At 41.2% G+C, this 24,302-nt stretch overlaps 1 protein-coding gene across 1 annotated transcript in view; it reads left to right on the top strand.

The window, feature by feature from the left end:
- Positions 1-24,302, top strand: part of KDM7A (lysine demethylase 7A) — a 79,564-nt gene that overhangs the window by 48,055 nt on the left and 7,207 nt on the right. Inside the window, exons 11-19 of the mRNA XM_075007354.1 lie at positions 8,676-8,765; positions 9,881-10,090; positions 11,828-11,952; positions 12,581-12,741; positions 14,752-14,849; positions 16,449-16,594; positions 16,741-16,946; positions 17,967-18,052; positions 21,004-21,277. Coding sequence (XP_074863455.1) covers positions 8,676-8,765; positions 9,881-10,090; positions 11,828-11,952; positions 12,581-12,741; positions 14,752-14,849; positions 16,449-16,594; positions 16,741-16,946; positions 17,967-18,052; positions 21,004-21,277 — 1,396 coding nt within the window. The remainder of the gene's footprint in view (positions 1-8,675; positions 8,766-9,880; positions 10,091-11,827; positions 11,953-12,580; positions 12,742-14,751; positions 14,850-16,448; positions 16,595-16,740; positions 16,947-17,966; positions 18,053-21,003; positions 21,278-24,302) is intronic.

Raw genomic sequence — 24,302 nt, forward strand, 5'->3', positions numbered from 1 at the left:
TTTGGAGCATAAGCTTTCGTGGGATAAGCAACCCCACAAAAGCTTATGCTCCAAAATATCTGTTAGTCTGTAAGGTGCGACAAGACTTCTTGTTGTTCTCGAAGCTACAGACTAACACAGCTACTTCTGATACTTGTTTCCATGTGAAATGATCATTGCATGTTGGCAAAATGTGCCTAGAGGCTCAGAGTACCTAAGATTTAGTCAGGTGTCAGATCAAGTCAGATTTAGTACGGTTCATGGTCAAGTCACAGACCAAGATTTTGGTCTTTTGATTGCCCATGATCTGTTCATAACTGTCACTAAAAATACCCGTGACTAAAATGTAGTCTTAACCATAAACTAAAAAGGAGCCTGATGTCATCCTTTTCAAAGGAAACGGTACTGGGGCGGGGGGGTTGTGTGGGGCTGGAGATTTAGGGTTCAGTACTTTTTTTTTTTTTTAAACTTCCTTTCATTTCTCCCCACCATCCCCAATCCTCCCATGATCACTGGCATAGTCTACAGGCTTAGGCTGAAAGCTCAAGAGAGAACATCTCTGGCTTCAGGCCCTCTCACCTTTGCGCCAATGAAACTAATCACTGCATAACTGAATCACCTCTTAGGCCTTTTTTTGAGTGTTCACAGGACAGCAGGGATGCTCAAAAGGTGACTCCCCAGTCAGGTTACTCATATGGTCCCCCAAGGCTGACAGCTTTGCTGCAGTGAACACGAGAGAGAGAAACAGGCTATCCAACAAGGTCTCTGCCACCATCTGCTCCCAGAGTGAGCACTTTCAGTACCTCAGGCACTGTGCATCCCACTCCTGTGCACAGGACCAGTGCCGAAACAGCTGTGTCTGCCCTTTCATTCTCCTGGCACCTGCAGCCCTGCAGATAGACTGCACTCACAGCCAGTCTCCTCTCCGCACAACAGCACGGCACCTCAGCAACAACTGAATTCGCTTCACTGGTACTGAGCAGAGCGGCTCCGTGAGCGTGGGAGGCCATAAGTCTAGTGACACCACAGCTGGCTACACCAAGAGTATATACCCATCAGAGGGATCTGTGGGTCTCTTCACTACCAGCATTCCAGCTGCTGACAGTGCCCCTCTTGCCTACCTCAGGCCTACAGTGCAGCTACTCTGGAGGCTTGCCCTTCCTCTAGTGAGGGGGAGGCAGGCTTTTCTCATCATTGCTCATCTCCCCTCACAGGCCGTATATCTGGTGAACCAGTGGGTTGCCTGCCCAGCTATGACTACCTACTGCCCTGGTATGGGCACCACTGGGGGCTGCTCTGTCCACCCTTTTCTGATCTGGTGCCATACTGGAACCCGTGGTGGCTCTATAGATTGCTTTATGACAGGCATCCTACTCCCTCCCAACAGTGGGCATATTAGGTCTCCACCATTGCCTCAGCAGTTCACTGAGGCAGAGGAATGGGAATTACCCGTGGTTAGCCGCTCTGAAGACATTTGTTCTGGCCAAGGGAATGTGTACTGTAATTCATCTATACCACCATAGGAAGCTGTTTTGCCCTCACCCCTACGCACTATGGATGATTTTACTGATTTTTCAAGACCTGTTAACTGTGTGGCTGTGGAATTCCTATCCACTCTGGAAGAGGTTCCTGAAACCCAGCATGGACTGAGTGATATATTGCAGCCACACTCACTGGCCAAGATAGCTCTGCCAATCAATGGTATGTTCTGGACATGGTGAAAATGGTGTGGCAGAATCTGGCCACAGCACCACTGACTTGCAGGAGAGCAGATTGCAAGTATTATGCCCCTCCAAGGGATTTTTCATCATTTCTCTTTAGGTGTTTCTCTCGGGGAAGATCTCAAACCATTTTAGTGCATAATCCTGAACCATGCCACCTCTGTTGGGAAAACAGCAGTATTTGATGGTCCGCAATGTTAAATGCTACAGAAAAGTCCAGGAGGAGGATAAAGGATGTCTACCCTCTATCCATTGGCAAGGGCCATCTCTCAGTCTCTCTCCAGTTTCAGTTCAATGCCCTGGGCAGAATACAGATTGTGCTATGTCTAGAATATTCTTTTTACAGTAACTATACACTCCCTCTGATTGCATTGGTTCTGAATATCTGAAGGTTGAGGCACAGTCACGATGTTGTCCTAGCTATAACTAGCTCTTGGAAACTGGCTTCAGACTTTCTAGGTCTGATGCTAGCACTACTTTCTGAGTACAGGTTTTTTGTCTCCTGATTGGAGTAAGACTTTCTACCTAGTGTTAAATCATCTCAGATTGGCACTCTGACTGCAAGTTTGCTGAGGCACTTGATGAGTGTGGTACAGAAGTCATGTGACTTTAAAAAAAGGAATCTGAACCAAACATAACTCTACTTTTTACATTGCTGAATATTACATCTCAAGTATTCAGATACATGTTACACATTCTTCGGGGCTGCATGGGTTGTGATTCTAGCTTCAACCCTCATGTGCTCCAGCAACAGTCTTTATTTGCGTTGTAATACCCTAGTTTTTGAAAGGTTTTCTCCATGTACCCCTAGAATTACATGACACAACTGCTCTATCTTCATGTCTGTTCCACAAGAATCCATTTTACTGTGTATCACTGTGTTTGCTTGGATGTGTTCATTTACCTGACCTTAAGTATTTCTTCTAGTGCATGCATGGTGTTGGTTTTCAAGGTTTTAGATCTGTTTAGGCTGCTACTGTGAGAACATAGCCTGTACTGTATGTGAGAAGAGGATATTTTTCAGAGCCATAGCTACTGCGTGTATTTAGTGAGATACAGACTATATGGCCAGTGTCTTTAAACTGTAGGCCATGCAGGAAATGATTGTCTTTTGCTCTCTGATCCACGTTTTCAATCTCAAGTCATCTGTTTCCATTCTGAATGGGTTTCTAGCCTCTAGTATTCCCATAAGTCTCTGACACCCTTATTAAGACTTACAAGTGTTCATTCACCCAGAGAGGAAAAAAATGCACTAAACCAGAAGACAGCATCCATTGCAGGCTTTTGATAGTCTTATTTGTAGAATTTACAAAGCTGTTACTTGAAGCCCTATGTGTACACATTTAAAAAAAATCTAAACCCTGCCCCTCACGGAGGTCTCATGATAATTTTCAATAGTCACATGATCTGCCATGTCCAGTTGATGCTTTTTTGGGTAAATTTGCTGTTAATTTTTTATTTAGAAAAGTGGGCAGAGGAATTCCAGAGGGGTTGTACTGCTTGCTAACCTCCCATAAATGGGAATATGCAGAGGTCACTTAAAGAGGCTACTTCTGGTAACTGTGGTGGTGTTTCTCAGGGTATGCTTTCACTACATGGAAGGTTGGGGTCCAGTCTTTTCAGATCCGATTTTGTGCGCCAAGTGTGGACCTTTTTTCAGGTATTGCCTGTGTGTATTAATACTTACCATCTACCTTTCCCTCTTCTTTGGAACCTTAGGCCTGTTTCTCTACTTGAGTTATGCTGGCATAGGCCAGGTCTACTGTAGACCTTAAAGTTGATTTGTAGATGTGGAATTCTAGCTATGGCAATTGCATAGCTGGAAGTGACTATCTACAGTCCACTTACCTGGCTGTCGTCACTGAGGGTTATTGGTGGGAGAAACTCTCCCATTGACCTCCCTCACTCTGAGAGATTAAGTACAGGGCTTGACTGTTGACCCCAGTAGTTCAATTTTGTGCATCCCTACTAGGTGTGCGAAATTGAACCCCTGAATATTGATCCTGACCAGCTCAATCTTCCACATAGTGAAGCTATACCCTATGATGTTGGTTAGGAATGTGAAGCCAATCACACGGTTCCCTGATGATGTGCCAGTAAAAGCTCTAGTGTAGATGAAGTTAGACTGGCAAAGGAACCCTTTTGCTGCTATAGTGAGTTTTTGCTCAGGAAAATTGTATAAGCTATACCAACAAAAGAACTCTATTGGTGGTATAAACTGTCTCCACTCCTTGAGTTTCCTGGTTTAGTTACATCATCTAATGTAGGGGTGAGCAAACCTAATGTGTCGGGCCTCACTTTTTGTCCCTGAGTTAGCAGCACCCCCACTGGTCCTATATAATGTAGTCCAAACCAACTGAAATTTCAGTTATGTTCATATGGGGGGAAAAAACCCTTGTGACGTGTAAGAAAATAAGCATGTAGAATGTGAAGACTTGATGAATCGGTATATAAATGGATACATGCACCTAAAAAGTGTAACACATTTCATTGCTTTCAATGAGCCAGTTCATACCTGAGACCCTGCATCTGATTGTGCTGCACCCCCTCTTGAGAAATTTCATGCTTGCCCCCCACTTGGCACACTCCTGACCCTAATGCTTTCTAGTGCAGACAGGCTTCAGTTAAACAAATGTAAAATTAGGGAAGCAACTGAAGGGCGGTTGTGGCCATTCCTCCTTTGAATCACCTGCAAGGAAGGGGGCAGAAGGAGTGAGTAGCCCCAATATGCCCTGCTTTCTCGAAGAACAGTAGCTATTAGTAAGTAACATTGCAGCAGTCAATTTAATATTTTCCATAAAATCAATGATAACTTTGGTGTTAAGTCTGTATTAATACTGCTGTGTACTGCGTCATCAGTTAAAGGACAGCCTGTTCTTTCCAACTATCGAAGGAAAATTAGGTTCTCAGAATGGCTTCAGAAAAATAAAATCAATACAGGCTGATTGTTCGATACAGAATGCTTTGTAAAGAAAGAAGGCATCAGTTCTCAAATAAGGTGGTCTCTTAGTTCGTCCCTGTCATTCTGTATACGTGTTTTTCCCCCTAAATGTGACTCTTGAGGGCAGTTAGGTTATGCAGCTCAGATGTTGAACAGATACTGTTACAGAGCTAGAACTAAGCCTTCATATAAGTCATTTAGAATACTTACACTGAGGGTAAATCTATGTGGCAAACCCATCAATGTTCAGATATTGTGCTAACTGCATTAAAGTGAGCATACACTATTATAGTCTTACAGGTTTTTCAGTACTGTAATGCCTTGGCTCACATTCTACCAGGTTTAAAATAGGCTCCATCACTGAAATATACAGGGATGCAGCCTGGAGATGAATTTATGCATTTACTCAGAATTGCTTTAGATTTAGCTTTTGCAGCTGAGGTCTAGTTCAGATTGTTGTGACCAGTATGTAACTGAATTTTGTTGAGACAGCATATACTTTTACTGTTATTACTCCTTGTAATCTCCCAAAGTAGGGTTCCATATTTACCATGCACAAAGGAGAGGGAGAGAACCTGTTCCCAGTTCAAGTAGTCAGTTAAATTGTCAGTATGGGTTCCTAGTCCCTCTTCTTTAAATTCCACTTTCAGAATTCTTAGCAAAGAAAGAAATGAAGGACAGTTGATATTGAAGGGAATGCAACATCTTTGAGACTAAATAGGAGGTGCTGCTTTCTAGAGCTCTGATCAGATTCTCCTGCATGTGCAGTAAAAGCTTTGTTATCCAGCATGTTGTGGGGGTGCAGGGTGCTGGTTAATCATATACTCCAGTTAACTAGGTGTTAAGCTCTCTTTAAATATTAGTATTCCAAAAGTATAAGAATGCAATAAAAATGAATACAGTATCAAATAGTATTCAGGTATTCATCAATCTAGTAGTAGTACTACATCGCAGAGTAATTGATTTTCTTGAAGCGCTTAGGTGTATACTGATGAAGTTTTCAATATAGTAGAATCATAGAATGCTGGGACTGGAAGGGACCTTGCGAGGTCATTTGAGTCCAGCCCCCTGCCCTTGTAGCAGGACCAAGTACTGTCTAGACTATCCCTGATAGACATTTGTCTAACCTGTTCTTAAATATCTCCAGAGATGGAGATTCCACAACCTCCCTAGGCAATTTATTCCACTGTTTGACCATTCTGACAGTTGGGAACTTTTTCCTAATGTCCAGCCTAAACCTCCCTTGCTGCAGTTTAAGCCCATTGCTTCTTGCTCTGTGCTCAGAGGCAAAGAAGAACAAGTTTTCTCCATCCTCCTTATGACACCCTTTTAGATACCTGAAAACCCCTATCTTGTGCCCCCTTAATCTTTTTTCCAAACTGAACAAGCCCAATTCTTTCAGCATTTCTTCATAGGTCATGTTCTGTAGACCTTTGATCATTCTTGTTGCTCTTTTTCTGTACCCTTTCCAATTTCTCCACATCTTTCTTGAACTGCGGTGCCCAGAACTGGGTACAGTACTCCAACTGAGGCCTAACCAGTGCAGAGTAGAGTGGAAGAATGACTTCTCCTGTCTTGTTCACAACATACCTGTTAATGCATCCCAGAATCATATTTGCTTTTTTTGCAACATCATCACACTGACTCGTATGTAATTTGTGGTCCACTATAACCCCTCAATCCCTTTTCTGCCATACTTCTTCCTAGACAGTTGCTTACCATTCTGTATGTGTGAAACTGATTTGTTCCTTCCTAAGTGGAGCACGTTGCATTTGTCTTTATTAAACTTCATCCTGTTTACCTCAGACCATTTCTCCAATTTGTCCAGATCATTTTGAATTTTGACCTTGTCCTCCAAAGCAGTTGCAACCCCTCCCAACTTGGTATCATCTGCAAACTTAAGCTTACTTTCTATGCCAATATCTAAATCGTTGATGAAGATGTTGAAGAGAACCAGTCCCAATACAGACCCCTGTGGAACTCTACTTGTTATACCTTTCCAGCAGGATTAAGAACCATTAATAACTACTCTCTGAGTATGGTTATCCAGCCAGTTTTGCACCCACCTTATAGGAGCCCCATCTAAGTTGTTTGCCTAGTTTATTGATAAGAATATCATGTGAGACTGTATCAAATGTTTAGATATACCACATATACTGTGTCTCCCTTATCCACAAGGCATGTTATCCTGTTAAAGAAAGCTGTCAGATTGGTTTGACGTGATTTGTTCTTTGCAAATCTATGTTGGCTGGTCCCCATCAGTTTACCACCTTCCAAGTGTTTGCAGATGATTTCTGTAATTACTTGTTCTATTATCTTTCTTGGTACAGAAGTTAAACTGACTGTTCTGTAGTTTCCTGCATTGTACTTATTCCCCTGTTTATAGATGGACACTGTATGTGCCTTTTTCCAGTCTTCTGGAATCTCTCCTGTCTCCCATGATTTTCCAAAGATGATAGCTAATGGCTCAGATACCTCCTCTGTCAGCTCCTTGAGTATTCTAGAGTGCATTTCATCAGGCCCTGGTGACTTGCAGACATCTAACTTTTCTAAGTGATTTTTTAACTTGTTCTTTTTTTATTTTATCTTCTAAACCTACCCTTTTCCCACTAGCGTTCACTATGTTAGGCATTCCTTCTTCAGGCTTCTCAGTGAAGACCGAAACAAAAGTCATTAAGCATCGCTACCATTTCCAAGTTCCCTGTTACTGTTTCTCCCTCCTCACTGAGCAATGGGCCTACCCTATCCTTGGTCTTCCTCTTGCTTTTAATGTATTTATAAAAAGTCTTCTTGTTTTCCTTTATGCTAATTTGAGCTCATTTTGTGCCTTTGCCTTTCTAATCTTGCGCTTGTATTCCTGTGTTGTGTTGTTTCCCTATATTCATCCTTTGTAATTTGTCCTAGTCTCCATTTGTTATGATTCCTTCTTTATTTTGAGATCTTGCAAGATCTCCTGATTAAGCCAAGGCGGTCTTTTGCCATCTTTCCTATGCAGTGGAATAGCTTACATTTGGGCCCTTAATAATGTCCCTTTGAAAAACTGCCAACTCTCCTCTGTTTTTCCCCTTAGTCTTGCCTCCCATGGGATCCTACCTACCAGCTCTCTGAGTTTACCAAAATCCGCCTTCCTGAAATCCCATTGTCTTTATTTTGCTGTTCTCCCCTCTACCCTTCCTTAAAATTGTGAACGCTATGGTTTCATGATCACTTTCACTCAAGCTACCTTCCACTTTCAGATTCTCAATGAGTTCCTCCCTATTTGTAAAAATCAAATCTAGGACAGCTTCCCTCCAGTAGGTTTTTCAGCCTTCTGAAATAAAAAGTCGTGGACTGCATTGGAAACGAACTTATTGGGTAGTCTGTGTGTTGCTGTGTTAGTTTCCCAACATATCTGGATAGCTGAAGTTCCCCATCACCACCAAATCCGTGGGCCCTATTACACTGTATCTCACTATGGGCAGCATATTGGATGCACTAAGATCACTTACGGTATACACAGAGATCACTAAAAATACGCATATTAAAACTATGCTGAGTGTAATTTAATTCAGAAGACACTTCAGGATCTTGGAGTGTGTTAGGGTCATGACTATCAACATCAGTTGTTGTAGGAGAAGGGGCTGAATCTGTAATGACCCTATGGCACACCTTGGAAGGTGCTGTTTTGAATAAATCCCTGATTTCAGCTTGCTTGCTTGTCTTATGCCTCTTTTGCATAAGAGTGCAGAATACTCACTTGAATAACATGATGGGCAATGTACTAGACGTGGTTACTAGATTGATGTCTTGTATTGGGAGCTACCAGAAATGCAAGTTGAGAGCTTTCCAGTTGGTCAAGTGCCAAATAATGCAGCTTTTACTGTGTGCTGATTCATACTGGCATTCTGCTCTAGTATAAGTAAGTACTTTGGCTTAATTGACAAGGTTTTCTTTGGATCTAGGATTTCCATAGTTTCATCTGTTTTGTAACAGCCTTGATTTTTCTTTAATTTTACTAAAACTTGCTCTATTTTTTTGCCACTCTTCACATACAGCTTGTAACAGAACATGCCTTTGAAATTCCAGACAATGTTAGGCCTCGGCATCTTATTAAAGAACTCTCTAAAGTGATTCGCTCCGTAGAGGTAAGACCAAAAAACATTAGTTGTCTGCACAAAGGATACTATGTTTCTTTTATGTCTTCAAATTATTTTAAAAGCTGTCATGTTTACAAAAAGCATAATTAGTCACTTTGATCCTTTAAAGCTTTGCAGTAGTTGTACTTCAGGATCAGTTTTCATGGGTGCCACTTGTGAAAACATTCTGGAGGTTCCTAGCTGCCAGCATTTCTGATAACCAAAAACATAGCAATTTTTAAAGTGTATAATTCTTATACTAAAATTAGTAAACATATTTTTTTTCAAAGGGAAGTGGGAACTGAGTTGTAGTTTTTAAGTTTTTATATTTTTTAGATTTTTTTATTGTAGTGTTGAACATTTTAGAACCCTTTTATTTTCTAAGATCATCCTGTTTTATCTCCTTGTCTGTCCCTTTTTTTCTTTTGAACATTTTCTTCACTTTTGTCTGGTTTATTATAATCTTTGGTTTTTCCTTAAGTTTTTTTCCTTCTGTTTATTTTAAGTTGGGCACAGTGTGCTCCTATACTACTTAAGAGTCTGTCAATGATGAGGATTCCTAGTTTCTTTGAAATAAGCCTCCACTTGTTGTGAGAGTGGTGCTGTAAACTGGGGAGAACAGAGGTCTGCTGAGTATAGTGGTTATATGCCCCATACTTCCTTAGTGTACCCAGTGGTTAGGGCAACACACTTGTTTAGGCAAATTTTATCAAGAATCATAGCAAAGGTAAATTTAATCACTGGATTTTGGAGAAATGGTATGTAAACCCATGGGAATGCCATTCAACAGGGAGCACTGTAGGGAGGGTTGGATCATGGACACAAAGAAAAGTTTGCATGATTTTTCTGTTCATCCTTATCTAAAATGCTTGCCACTGGTACAAACATGCAGCCTTCACAATTGTATGTACTGATGGTGGTTATACTGTGATAGCACCTAAAGGCTCGAATTACGGGAGAGGTCTTCTGCTTCGTCCTGTATAAAACAGAGTATCTCCCCCAAAAGACCTTCAGTTGTTTGTCTTTTTATGATTAATTTTCTTTCATGTGAATTGGAAATGCTAGTTAAATGTGTGGGCTTATCCAGGATATATCCCTCTGAAATATTTTGTTTTCAATTAAAGGAGGAGAACAGCAAACCAGCTAAAACTCAGGGAATTCTTGGTATGTGCCCAGTTTCACGATCCTCACATGAAACATCCTCTCCTCACCATTCCAGAAGAAAAGTGAGGAAATTGCGCGATCATACAACCAAAGTTCCTTCTAATCTGGATATCCTGGAGCTCCACACAAGGGAGGTACTCAAAAGGCTGGAGATGTCCCCATGGGAGGAGGCAAGTATTATGTTTCATGGACTTAAAAACTATAATGTATAGAAAGTTTTTAAGCCATATATTAAGATGTGAGAAACAGCATAGGACATTTGGCTAAAAATACATTCCATTGCCACTGTATAAATTACGTACCTGTCACCTGAATTTTTTTATTGAAATCTGGTCATCCTATCTCAAAAAGAATTTAACACAATAAGAGATTGGGAGCTTAAAAATAATCATGTCTTGAAGGGCCTTCTAAGCCAGCGAAAATATTGGGAATATTTAGGGTATGTCTACCCTTACTGTGTCAAAGGGTCAATCTCCTGGAGTTTGATTTCACGCATCTGGTAAAGACACACAAAATCAATCTCTCTGGGGTCCGCAGTTGACTCCTCTCATGAGGAGTAAGGGAGGTTGATAGGAGCATTTCTCCCATCAACCTCCCTCAGCGAGGACAGATCTTACAGCCAACTTACGGCTACAATTGCTGTAGCTAGAATTGTGTATATGCAGTTGACTGTAAGGTCTAAAGTAGACCAAACCTTAGTTGTGACAGGTATGAAAAACAGAATGTCATAGAGAAGTGAATCAGATGCTCTTATTTTTCTCAGAATACAAGATAAGAGACATTCTATTAAAGTGAAAAGTAACAAGTTTCATTTTTACAGAAAAAATCATGAGCCTGTGACACTCACTTCCCCAAGAGAGCTACTTGGGATAGAATTAAACAAAAAAGTTGGTCTAATAGAAAAAAACACAGAATCAAAGTTGAAATATTATGGAAAAACAAAATGTATTCAGATTACATAGATGATTAGTCGGACTATGCATCTTTGCTATCCTTTTCGTATTAGATAAAATCTTTTCTCTGCTTAGTTATCTATTACCTTAAAAGTTGCACCATTGTGGATACTCAAAATGTGGGAAATTTTCCTCCTTTCTTACTTTCCAAAGACTGGGGGTTTCTTCTTGGGTTCAAGCAGTTTTCACTTGCTCTGATATTTCCTTTTCCTGGACTGGCTGATGACTAGGTGCTTGAAGTCTGGTCATCTGTTTGGGGAAGTAGCATTTCTTACTGATTTTTTGTTTTGCTGCTCTGGTAGATGATATGATGAATTTCAGCAACAGTTAATTAAAATTTTCTATGTAGATAGAGATGCTTGATAAGCATAATCTCTATACTTGACTCTTAATGGCTATTAAGTTCTGTGCATTACAAGCATTCTTAAAAGATCTTATTGAATAAAATCTCTTATAGCAATATAACATGTCATGTTATCATTTGGTTTAACTGCTTAGTTTGTTGGGTTTAAGTCATCTTTCCTTGTCTTTGGTTGTCTGCACGTAATTGTCATAGTGTACAAGGCAGTAGCTGCAATACCTGTTCCCTGCTTAGCCTTTGGTTTCTATCGCACAATTGCTGTTCCTGTGATTCAAGAACAACTTCTAAAGGGAGCAATTTTCCACATACTTGTCTGGAAGAATGTTTGTAGGAATATGATAATGGAAGGTGGTCAGAATAAACAGAAAAAATCCATAGGTGATGGAATGAACACAACAATTTTGTATTGCTTATGTCCAATCTATTTTATCCCATTCACTTCCACCATTAATAGCCCATCTGAGCTTTCTTCTGCTGCCTGCCCAAAGTATTGTGGGGGAAAAATGCTATAGTGGTTTCTAGAGAGAGAGAAATTGAAGTAAATTTTTTGCCATATGAGGAAATAACAAACAGTTCTGCTTTTGATTCTTCAGGACATATCAAACTCTAAGCTTAATGGAAGATTTAACAAGCCCTTTCAGCCATCTTCTACAATACCTGAACGGAGAACAAAGGACAATGATCTACGTCTTCTGCTTTCAAATGGAAGAATAATTAGGTATAAAAAGTTGCTCATGAATCACTTGTTCCCAGTTGTCTTGGATTTTTTTGCATTCTCATTGTGTGACAGATCTCTTCCTTTCTGCATACTTTGTTAGCAGCTTTGTGTTTGCCTTGCTCCGAGGGGAGGAAAGAGGCCCTTGCATAGCAGGGGGAAAGAAAAAGGAGGGGTCTTGCATGCCCATTTATATAGCATTAAATTCAGTTTGATAAAACTTCAAATTGTAAATGCGTTTTAATCCATAGATTTGTTTGGAGAGTATATACTTTACCCCTCTAACAAATAATTCTCATTTTAAAAAAGTACAGTAAGGTCACATTTAGCCCATTCACATTCCAGGCAGAACATGAATGTATGCTTAATCATCCCAAAATGTGCTGTCATAATTATGATACACAATGAAGAAGTAAAATGTAGAATCATGTGGCTGTTGTGGCAGAGGCAATGCAGTGGGAAAATGTTTGGTAAAAGGAAAAGAAAAGAGCAGTCAGTGCGAGAGCGAGAATCGTGCCCCTAAGAGTATTGCAAAAAAATGAAGACTTGAAACAATTATTTTATGCAGTTTTTGTACACAATGATACAACGTTCAGTAAATAACCTATAACATTTCACTGTCTTGAGATAGAGATGAGCGGCAACCATTTACAGATCGAAGTCTTTACACAGCAGACAGTGAAGATGAGGATGACAGGACGAGGTCAAAAAAGACAAAAGCTATTAAGATGGAAGACCAGAGCTCAGGGTTGGAAGGACAAGGGACTGCAGATGCCCAGAAACCACTGAACAGTAAGCTTGTTTTTGCTTGGACTGAACAATTCAGTAACTCTTTATGACCAGAATAAAGTTCACTTATACTGTTAATCTTTTCAGTGGAGCTTTGTACCTGACTGAACTTTTTTCCATGAGCAAAACATGAAGAACTAAGATTAGAGGGAGTAATTACAGGAATTAAAGGATATTTATGTTGAACAGCAGTGTGTCTACTGCTGAAGCTACCAACCACGTGGAAATAGGGCTTTTCACCAAATGGTTTTTGCTTTAGGTACACTTGTCTATGTGTATGATACATAGATAATTATGGACCAGAAACTGGTGCTTCTGGCATGTAAGGGTGAGGTGAAGTTTTTTTGCTTAAATAGGAATTCAGCCTCTTTGTTACTTATGGAAAAAGGATTATCCTTCCTAAGATTACAGCACTTACTCTGAATAAACAAGACATTTTCTGAACATTTTCAGGTACATCTGGTAAACAAGTTTGGAGCAAAAATAATTTTAAAATAGGTCCTTTTGAGAAATTTAGCATCTGGGGTGTCAAATATTGTTTCTAGAGATCTTATTAACTCACTGAGGTTTGGTGGATAGCCTGTAGTGGAAGAACAAAAGGGTTAAAGTCAGTTTTTGCTTTTATTCATAATAACTGAAGTTTTATGTGAAGGCGCATTTCCTGTGGCACCCGATAGGAACTCAGCATTGCCCCTCCATCCCTGCCCTCCCCCATGCAACTCTCTGCAGTGGCTTCCTGCTGGGGCCAGCAGTAGTTGCCCACCCCAGGGATCCATGTCCTTGGTCCCTGGCTGCTGCCTGCCCCTGGGGCTGGCCTGGGCTCTGCTCCACCTGGCCACTGGGGGGCTAGATCTCTGAGATTTGGTCCATCTCTTTTGAGTCAATTACAATAAATATCCTTCACAATCTTGAGCCCACAGATGCTTACACTTTTGTGTTTTTAAGTAAATGAGCAGCCTCACTGAGCTCTAGGGGATTACTGAGGTTCCTGAAGTTCAGCAGGTGCGTAAAAGTTTTCAGGATCGGGGCTTTACTGTGAAACCAGGTATGTTGCAGATTTGCTGATCCCTTCAAAGGAAGCAGGTCCAGCACTCCTGTGTGTGAATGGGCGCTTCCAGTTTGGCCAAAACCAGATTGCAGGCTAACACGTGGGTCTGTAGAGTCAAGCAGTCAATAAGGAAGGGTTGAGGAGAGTAATAGGGGTTGGGCCTTGAGTCCCCCAGAAGAAGCTGTCAGTCACTCAGGAGGGGAGGCAGTGGGAGGCTGCTGCTCCACTGGGAGAAGAGGTTTGACCTATGTGTAAGTCCTGGAAATTTTTAGATATTTAAAAACCTGCCTGAATGGAGATTTAAAGGCCAAAATGGTAAAGCTGTATATCTGTATGAGGTCATTCCATTGATTTTTTTGTATAATGTAATTTCCATATTCTCCATCACACGCCTTATCCTAACACTTGGCTGTTTTTCCCAGCAGTCTTAGTTGAGCACTTTACACTGATACTAGGTCCCTTTCCTGAGCTTTAGTTAGAACCTTATCAGGTGTATGTTTATTTCCCATGTGCCTTATTTCATTATTAACAACATTAAAATTAAATTGCCATCTTTTTTTGCTCATTCACCTAGCTTATTAAGAACAAACTCTTTGATCTTGATTAAGCTAAACTATGTGTGTTCATATGTTCAACTCATTAAAAAGATCTCATAACAATAGTGTCTGAGATTTTTGTGTAGTCTTCATATATGAAAACTTTAATTAGAAACAACCAGGAAATTCCAGAACAAAAGCTGTTAAGATTACACATCAGTGATTTTGGGGTAAAGGAATCTTAAAAAGAGAGATCTCTTTAAAAGGAAGGCCACTTCACTAAATAGCATAACATCAGACTTATAAGTTGATTTTTGCACATGGAAGGAGGCTGATGAAACTGTGTCGAAAATTGAATAGTATAATGATTCATTTTGAAGACAAATGTGAAATGGCAGATTTAAGAACAAATTTGTCCTTTATTTCCAGTGTTCTTTGAAAGTGTGAAATCAGAACTCAGGAATGGATCTTCAGAGTACTCTGATATTTCTGATTCAGAAGAATCTGAGCCTGATTGCACTACCCAGGTAAATGCTAGGGAAGGAAATGGTATTTGGTGAAATGAAAATCAAAATAGTATTTATTTATGTTTGTGTGTTTTAAATTTCTGGGTACAGGTACAAAACTGTCATTTAAGAAATCCATGCACAGGGCAATTAACTTTCTATGCTAAAATCAGTTGTTGTTGGCCTTTCAGATGTTATGGCATAATCACTGGTCTGATCTGTGGCTTTTTGGGAGGGAGGCAAATATTAATGTACTTCTCTTGTAAATGAAGCTGATATTGAAAAGACTTTGTTTTTTTGTTTTGTGTGTACAGTAACTAGAAAACAATGGGATCTTAATCCATGACTGGGGTTCTGAGATGCTACAGTAATACAAATATTAAATACAAGTTGAACGCCTCTGGTCCAGAATTCTCTTGTCTGGCCATATCGATAGTCTGTCAGGACCACAGATGTTGCTGCAATTGAGGCCAGCTGCAAGTCCATGGTGGAGGGACCAATGGCCAGGAGCCTGGTGGAAGGGTTGGGAACAAAGCCTGTCCCACAGCTGGTGGTGTAGTCATGGGGTGGGAGCAGAGCCGGATCCTGCGGCTGGGAAGTCAGGAACTGGTCTGGTCTGGCGTGAGATCTGGGTTGGGGGCAGCAGAGTCCAGTGGCCAAAGCCAGGGGAAGTGAGGGGGAGCTTGACTGGGAGGCTGGGAGTGGAAGGATCAGAACTGACCATGCCTGGTCTGGCAAACTCCCTTGTTCTGGACCATTCACGTCCCAAGGGTGCCAGACCATGTAGGTCCAACCTGCAATGATAGAGCTGCTGGAATGTGTGGAACAGAGATTTAAGTCATAGTCCCAGTTGTTTTCATAATTATGGTGGTATCAAAAATCTCTTCACTTGCCTTTTCACAGGTTCAAAATTAAAGTAAAAAAGTTTATAATACCATAAGTGTTCATGTAAATACTTCAGAATTTTTTAAAAAAATTCCCTCCCCACATTTAACCACCACTGAGTTTTTGTTTAAAAAAGATAGATCAATCTCAGATTCTGCAAAGCCTTGATTTTTGTTCAGTAAGGTATTCTTCCACTTCATGAACACATTAGTTTTAGATTTCAAAATGTATGTTAAGTAACCTGAGATTTATCTTGCTTTGGTAATCTTTTGTTCTGTACTCAATAAGCAATATATAAATTCACAGTATGTGTTCAGAAGCATATTTCCATTACAATACCAAACAAGAGGGCAGAATTTGGATTGGGTGGGCACAGTAAGCCACCTGAGATGAATAGTGAATGATGGAAAATTGGCAATTTGGGTGGATTCTACAAACTGCCTATATTCAGATTTCAGTTTTTGAAGTTTAAGAAGTGTAGAGTTTTTTTGTAAGAGAAGTTTGGTTTTAGAGGTGTTAATTGTATTACCCTGGAAAGACACTTTCAACCTCTTTGACCAAATTTTACAAAATCTGATATTAGACTTCTCTGCAGGTTCAGTGTTATGACATTCTGTGCAGTACTAACTATTTCTGAAAAATGAATTACTTGAACCTTTTAGTCTAGATTGTAATAGCAATTGTGTCTTTAGAATTGCTGCTGTTCATCATATGTCCTGTTTGCGCTTGTTCTAGCAAAAGAATTCCTCTACAGAGGAGTCAGAATGCTCAGGTGATGAACAGAAACAGGAGGTAACGTCAAATTTCAAGGAGGAATCTAAGATAAAGGACCTCTGTCAAACTATCCAGGAACCAGCTAAAAATGAAACTCCAAGTAAACGGTGAGACAAATGATGTGGGAGTCCTGTTTTATAAATTGATAAGGCATTCTAGACAAATGTATGCGTAAGCCTGTGTTTAATGTGAATATAAAAATTTCCTTCAGTGAAATTAAAGTTCCCTTCTATACTCTAATCTGTTTTTCTAGGGAATGTCCTACCTCGACAAGTACAGAAGAAGAAGCTATTCAGGGCATGCTTTCTATGGCAGGATTGCACTATACCACTTGTTTACCAGGTCATACACAAAGCACAGACTGCACAGATAAAAGAACGTCTCATCAGGAACACAGAAGTTACTCTAAAAGTAGGCATAAGGACAGGCAGCCATCCCAGAGTCATAAAACAGTGTGTGGTACGTACTTATGTTGTCATTACTATTTTATTCTGTTACACTAGGGCTAAGATTTTCAGAAATAAATGCCTAAAATTAGGTTCCTACATCTGCAGTCATATTCTTAAACAAGTCTGGCATACTTTCCAGAAGTCAATAAGATAAAAAAGGTGTTCTCAACAAGTGCGTAAACCAGGCCAAATCTGTTCAGGGGCCTAACTTAAATGAGCCCTTAGCCAGCCACCTGAAAGTTTCTTGATTATCTTTTGGCTTTACAAGAGTTACACTGGTATGGATTGATGAAATGAAAGCTACAGTTCCCCTTGGCGGAAAGCTTGCATTTTATCTGTTTTTCATATGGGCTACATCTACATGAGTGGCTTTTCCTGGTAAAACTGGGCTTTTGTTGGAAAAACTCAGTGTGTTTACGTGCAAAATGTGCTTTGTTGATAGTTTGTCAACAAAACCTGTCGTATCTGCTGGCAGCATTATACCTCTCCCCATTTAGGTATAACACCTTGTCAACAGTGGTCTGTCCATAAAACAGCCATATAGACGCTCCATGGCCCTTTTGTCAACAGACAGGTCTTCTGGTTCACTGGGCAGCCGTATTTGCAGAGCTTCCAGTCAGCTGTTCTGTTGAGAGAGAGCCAGGCACTCAATCTGCTCTGTCAACAGAGCAGATTGCTCTTTCAATCTACTTTTATGGGTAGATGTGATCTGTTGACAGAGGTCCTGCTGGGAAATCTCTTCTGACAGTGAAATCTGTCAACAGAGGCTTCCTGTGTCGACATGGATGTGGTGATTCAGCAGAAATTTGGAAAACTTGGGTGTACCAGATAGGTATGGGGGGGAGAGAGAGCGAGCTAGCTAACATTTGATTGTGTGAGAACTGTGGCAACAGACATTTGTATTATGAGTTAATTGTTCTTTGGGAAGTATCTCATGCAATACTTGCTATTTTATCTGACTAGTAGGTTGAAATTCATAATTGTGACTGAAAACCTTTGAAAAGTTACAGCTTGCTAAATTTCTTTTTAGGAGAGCACATGAGGGAAGAGGAAAGAGACTTGGGGACTTCAATATGGGCAAGACGGCTAAATGCAGTCTCCAGGGTTACTCTTCAGGTAAGACAATATGTTAACCCTTGTTATAGAAGGAGTAAGTAGCTGTCAACAAAAACAGTTGTCTTCATGAAGTTTTCTTCATGCAGCACACAGTCAGCCTGTGGAACTGTTTGCCAGAGGATGTTGTGAAGATCAACACATGATTAGGATTCCAAAAAGAACTAGATAAATTCAAGGAGGGTTAGGTCTATTGATACTTATTAACCAAGAGGATTAGGAATGGTATCCCTAGCCGCTTTTTGTCAGAGGCTGAAAATGGATGCAAGGAGAGGGATCACTTGATTATTTATTCTGTTCACTCCCTCTGGGGCAGGGGTCAGTAACCAAAATAGAAAGAAGATACTTTTTTTTTGAATTTAGTAAAAAACAAGAATTCAAGAGCCGCAATGCATGTGAATACGAGACGGTCCTTAACTGCTTTTTGTAAAACCTGTTTTAAGAACGGTGCACACACAATGATGCACACGCAATGTAATGTGATATGTATTTACTGCTGGTAGTTCACAAACTTTTTACATATTCTGTTTCCTGACACATATTTATGTACGTTTTTACCACTATCTTCCTGACTTTCACTCCCGAGCCCTCTGCCTCTCTGGAGGATGCTAGGTTCCGAACAATATCCTTTTTTTTTTTTTTTTTTTCCTGAAATCACTGTACAGCCACTCTGATACGTTGATAAAGCACTCTTATATATTTGCCATCCATAATGGCTTTCTTTGTTTCATGATCTCTAGAGTTGCCATTTATTGCATGTGTTCTTACTTTGCTCTGCCTTGCATAGCAGCTCCTCCACAGCCTTTTTTCTGGCATCTCCAGCTGGATACTGTTCAACAAAAGTAGTGGTCTTTTTGAGAAAATGCCTCAAGGCTGCATTTTTTTTTTTTTGTTGGTGAATTTTCATTGCAAATGAGACAAAGGGAGCCCAGCTGAACTCAATATAAATGTGAAGGATTGGGTCCAGTTAGTTTGAAATTCTGTTTTCATCTTTAATTTTCCTCTTTTTTCAAGCCCTTCCAACCCCACTTTAATTATGCCAATTTTACTTCAGATTTAATTTTTCTTTCTTAAAATGCATGTTGCCTTTCACAGAAGGAATACTGCAAGCTTCCTTTTCCTTTTCTAAATCAAGACTTTATTAGCAACACAATCAAAACACAGATACAGTATCATATCCCACAATGCACTGCACATATTAAAGGGGAGTTGTCCAGTGTTTCAAGATCACAGACCACTTGCTATTTAGATATGAGTTGTTCATTATTGGTCTTTTAGACATTCACTGTTTTATTGAAAATAAACAGGAAGTATTTTTTTTTAACTTTGCAATTATAGTGTCGGGAGCCACAAACAAGTTCTTTAAAGAGCTGCAAATTGCAGACCCCTGCTCTGGGTCATCTGACATTGGCCACTGTCAGAAGACAGGATACTGGGCTTAGATGGACCTTTGGTCTGACTCAGTATAGCTGCTCGTATGTTCTTAATGTTGATCATATGACCATATCTCCTTACTGCATGTCTGGTAACTGATAACTACCTGTATCATGTTTTATCTGAGTTGTTCAGCATCTCTGGTTGTTTTTTACTGAATCTAGTTACATCATAAAATTACTACAAAAGTGCAAAGTGTCTTGAAGTGTGAATTTACTTTTTTTGATATATTAAACTCTTTCATATCTGGCAGGCCTGGGACTTGGAGGTTGCTGAATATTCAAATATTCTGGTTAATAGAGAGGTATATCTAGCAATGCATAATACTACAGAGAAACATGATTGGATATTAAATGCACACAAATGTATGCAGAGTATTTTATTTACCAATAGTAGTAGTATTTGCTGTAAACTTATACTTTATTTGCTGTATTCATTTGTATTTACTTTCACTATACTGTACTTATGGAAAATGTAACTAAAATTGACTGACAGTTAAAATGTAGATTATTTGAGAGTTCTGGTTGATAGAATGCCAGACATGAAAGAGTTTACTGTATGTCATATTGATGATCCATATCTATGAAGTCTTACTTCAGATAGCGTAAGTTCTAGTTTTTTCCCATATTGCTCAGTCAAACTTAATTTGGAAACTTTACCTCTTTCTTCCCCCCCTTTTTGGTCATGTCTAGTCACACTGCCAGCAAGGTTGTCAGATTTTTTGAGATGTGGACACTTGCCCATTGGAAACGGGATTAAGGCAGTTCAGCTCATTTCACATAGTTCCCCAAATGATCAGTGGTTGCTATTATCTTTGAATTCTTAATCTGGTCTGGATTCAAGCCAGAGAGCCAAAGATGAAAGATACTAAATCCTATTGCCCATTCTCCGAGCCATCCAGTGTTTCCTGGCATCTTAAATGCTGGCCATCATATTTCTTTACCTTTTATTCACTAGAAGTGTTAGCAATTCTTCAAGTTATGGGATACTGATAATATTTCATAACAATAATTCAGTTGTATGATGATAATTTAATATTCTACAGGAACATGTAATTACGTGGTACAGGTTATGGTTTTATAGTTCCTAACTTAGAAACTGTCTTTGTTCAGTTGAAATATTTACTGGTTGTAATGTTGTTCATTATAGTTCGGATCTGTCTATGAAATCAAAGATGTGCACGCTTTGGTTCCCACATAAGAACTAAAGTGGATTATATATTTTGATGTTTACTTCCCTGTATTGATATTAGCAATCGTTAAGAGTTTGCTGCTATTTTTGTGATTTTAATAATGTTACATGGAAAAAGTCATACAGAAGTATGCTATAGCTTAAGTTTTTGAACAGACATACACTGTAGAGAAAAGGAGAGGATGCTGAAACAGACAAGCTTTATTCCTGTGAAGAGAGTATGATCTTTTACAAATACTGTGTTTGTCCATCTGTACAGTAAGACTTAAAAAACATTTGCATTCAGAAATTATAAATCCTCATGTGCTTTTTTTCCCTTTCTGCTCCAGGATACCAGTAAAGCTCAGAAACATATTAAGAAAGAAGGTGCACCAGAAGCTATTCATAAGGTTCAGGATAATAGGAGTTTTAACAGCAATGGCTTTAGCTTCCAACATGGCAAGTGCATGCAGGATTCCACCTTAATCCAAGGGGAGTGTCGGTTGAGTGATGGCAGCCTCAGCCCTGATAGCCCATATGGTGAGACGTCCTTATCTGTACCCCTTCACCCAACCAAGAGGCCAGCATCAAATCCACCCCCTATTAGCAACCAGGCCACAAAAGGTAACATTTTCTTCTCTCTTCTTGTCACCTGATTTTTTTTCTCCTTTGATTATGCATAAACTTAAGAAAAACTTGTCTGAAGCAGAAGCAACAGAAGGCAAAAGACATAGACTTTGAGAAGAAACATGCAGCATAACCATGAAGTAGATGTATAGCGGAAAGGGTGGGATTTAATGGGGTTATGCCTATTTTGAGCGTTGCCTTGTGAGTGTTGACAGCTGTGAAGTTGTGATGCCTAGATTAAATTAAGTATCTCATTTAGTCCCTCTTTCTGAGTTGGGGTACTCAAAGTGTGAGGCTTTAAAAGGTACCTTGATGGTCTTACTAGGTATCTCCTTAGTTGTGCAAATTCCTTGAGTACAAATCTGGGAAGCACATAATTCAGGGAGCTAAGATTAGTGGGTTTTCCTATTTAAACTAGGAAAATCTGGAGATATATAACCAAATTCTCTATTATAGTGCTAACTGTAACTTAGGAAAGGTAACTCCTGAATTTCATATTTGCCCATTATGCCCAAAGCTTTGATCCAAAACAATAACCTGGAGATGAACTGCAAAGTAGGAAGTATTCTTCTTCGAGTGCTTGCTCATATCCATTCCGTGTAGGTGTGTGCACGCTGCATGCACATGTCACTGCAAGTTTTTCCCCTATCAGTGTCCGTTGAGCCAGCAGCGTGCCCCGTAGAGTGGTGCCAGCATCTCAGCCATATGTAACACTGCCCGTTCCAGCTGCTGTCATGGGCAGTAACATGGAATGTGCCCTTTCTCTGAGCAAGTGTTCTCTAGTAGTTATGTATACAGTTCTTATCTCAGTTCTTTAGCTGTTAAGAACAGATCAACGCATATGGCTTGCCTGGCACCGAGGGTGGACCTGACTTGACCGATCTGGGCCCCAGTGGGATGATGCCTCCTCTGCCCCCCACCCACATCAGCACTGGGGGAACCAGAGTTGATGGCTCAGTATGTGCCGCTTGCAACACAATCTGCCTCTACCTCCACTCTACCATGGTCGGTGTCGGAATATTCCTCAGACTCTGAGGCAGAATCCACCTGATTCTATTCGTCCAGGTAGAGATCCCAGCCTCGGCACCAGAGCCCTTCAAGAGGTTGATGTCATTGGTGGCCTCAGCCTGACCCCACACTGGGACTCCAGCAGTGTCCTTCCAGTGGCCTTTTTGGTGCTACTGGGCCTGCCACAAGAGCCAGGGCACAGGATCACTCTGTTATCTCAGAGTCAAGAGCACTGCTGTCAGCAACCCGCTTGGCACGCTTGCCCACATCAGGCCACTTTCTTCCCTTTGGGCCAGCTTTCTCCTCACTCTTTGGAGACTGAGGGCCAGGCAGCCCGAACCCTGGTGGACTCTTCTGCATCAGCCTCTCGAGCCCTGTTTGTAGACAGGGGCCTGGGTCAGAAAAGGTCTTTGTCCTCTTCTCCCAATGAGGCCTCTTGGATGACACCCTCCCTTCAGTGGACTCCAGGGTGCACCAAGACATCTTCCAGTGGTTGCCCCAGAGCCTGGGCATGCAAGCCGAGAGAGTGTTGAAGGATTCCAACCCAACAATGGATGTTCTAACTGGACACCCCCTCTCGGCTGGCCTTCCTTATAAATAAGACAATTGCCAAGTGGATGAAGACCCTTTGGTAGACCTCGGCTCCTATCCCCCCAACCCACCAGACAAGAGGATTGAGCGCCGGTACTTAGTTCACTAGGAGGGGAATGAGTACCTCTCCTCCCACCTGCTTCCTAGATGCCTGGTTGTGCAGGCTGGTAATTGCCAGGAGAGGCAGGGGCAACCTGGTGCGACCCTTAAAAATAGGGGCACCAAGCAAATTGACCTGCTGGGCAGGAAGGTCTGTTCTTCGGGGTGTCTGCAGCTTCGCATCGCCAACCACCATTTCTGCTTGCAAGCTATGCATTCAGTGTATGGGTCACGATGAACAGATTTGTGAACCAACTCCCCTGGGAGTCAAAGTCCAAGTTCAGGTACTGGCAGATGAGGGTAGGGCCATCTCAAGGGTGGAGCTACAGGAAGCCTTCAGCTCTGCCAGTGCAGCTGCTAGGATTATGGTCTTGGAGCTAGTCATGTACTGCAGCACCTGGCTGCAGGGCTCAGGGTGTCTCCTGAGCTACAGACTACAATCCAGGACTTCCCACGTGAAGGCCTCTCGCTGGTTTCAGCACAGGTGGACCAGTGCCTGCACTTGGTCAAGGATGCCTGAGCCACCCTGAAGTCCCAGGGCATTCATACCCCACCCAGCCAAGTCAGAGTCCTCCCACCAAGGCTCGCATCCAGACTTCAACCACAGTAGCAGGAATGGCAGTGGTAGGAGAAGTAGTCATCACCACCGTTCATCCCACGACCACGGACAAGACCTGCTGGACAAATCCTCAGGGCCCCATCAGTTATTTTAAGAGGGTGCTTGAGGACAGTATGCCAGCCTTCCCCTACCTTTTTGGGATTGCTTGTCCCCTTTTCAACAGGCCTTGGGGCTATTACCTTGGACTGCTGGGTCCTGGACATGGTAGCAAGGGGCTACATTATCCCCTTCCATTCCTCTCATCCCCTCCTCCTACAGGAGGACAAGAGCCAGCTCCTCATTCTGGGTGTGGTGGAGCTGATCGCCATGGGGATTGTTGGTGCAGGGTTTTATTCCCATTACTTCCTGGTCCCCAAGGCAAAGTTGGGGGTGTTCTGTCTCATCCTCTATCTCAAGAACCTAAATGCTTTCATGGCCAAGAGAAAGTTCAAGATGGTGACCCTGGCGTCCATCATTCCCTCTCTGGCTCCAGGAGACTGGTATGCTGCCCTCCGTCTATGAGATGCTTACTTTCCTGTCTCTATTGCACCCTGATGCCTGCGGTGTCTTCACTTTATGGTGGGCAGGGACCATTATCAATTTACAGCCCTCCCCTTTGGGCTATCAGTGGCTGCACTGGTGTTCACAAAATGGTGGTTGCTGCTGCTGCCCTCCTGAAAAAGAGATGTACAAGTGTTCTCCTACCTGGATGATTGGCTACTGCAG

Source organism: Carettochelys insculpta, chromosome 1 (genome assembly GCF_033958435.1).
Source record: "Carettochelys insculpta isolate YL-2023 chromosome 1, ASM3395843v1, whole genome shotgun sequence".
Classification (NCBI taxonomy): domain Eukaryota; kingdom Metazoa; phylum Chordata; order Testudines; family Carettochelyidae; genus Carettochelys; species Carettochelys insculpta.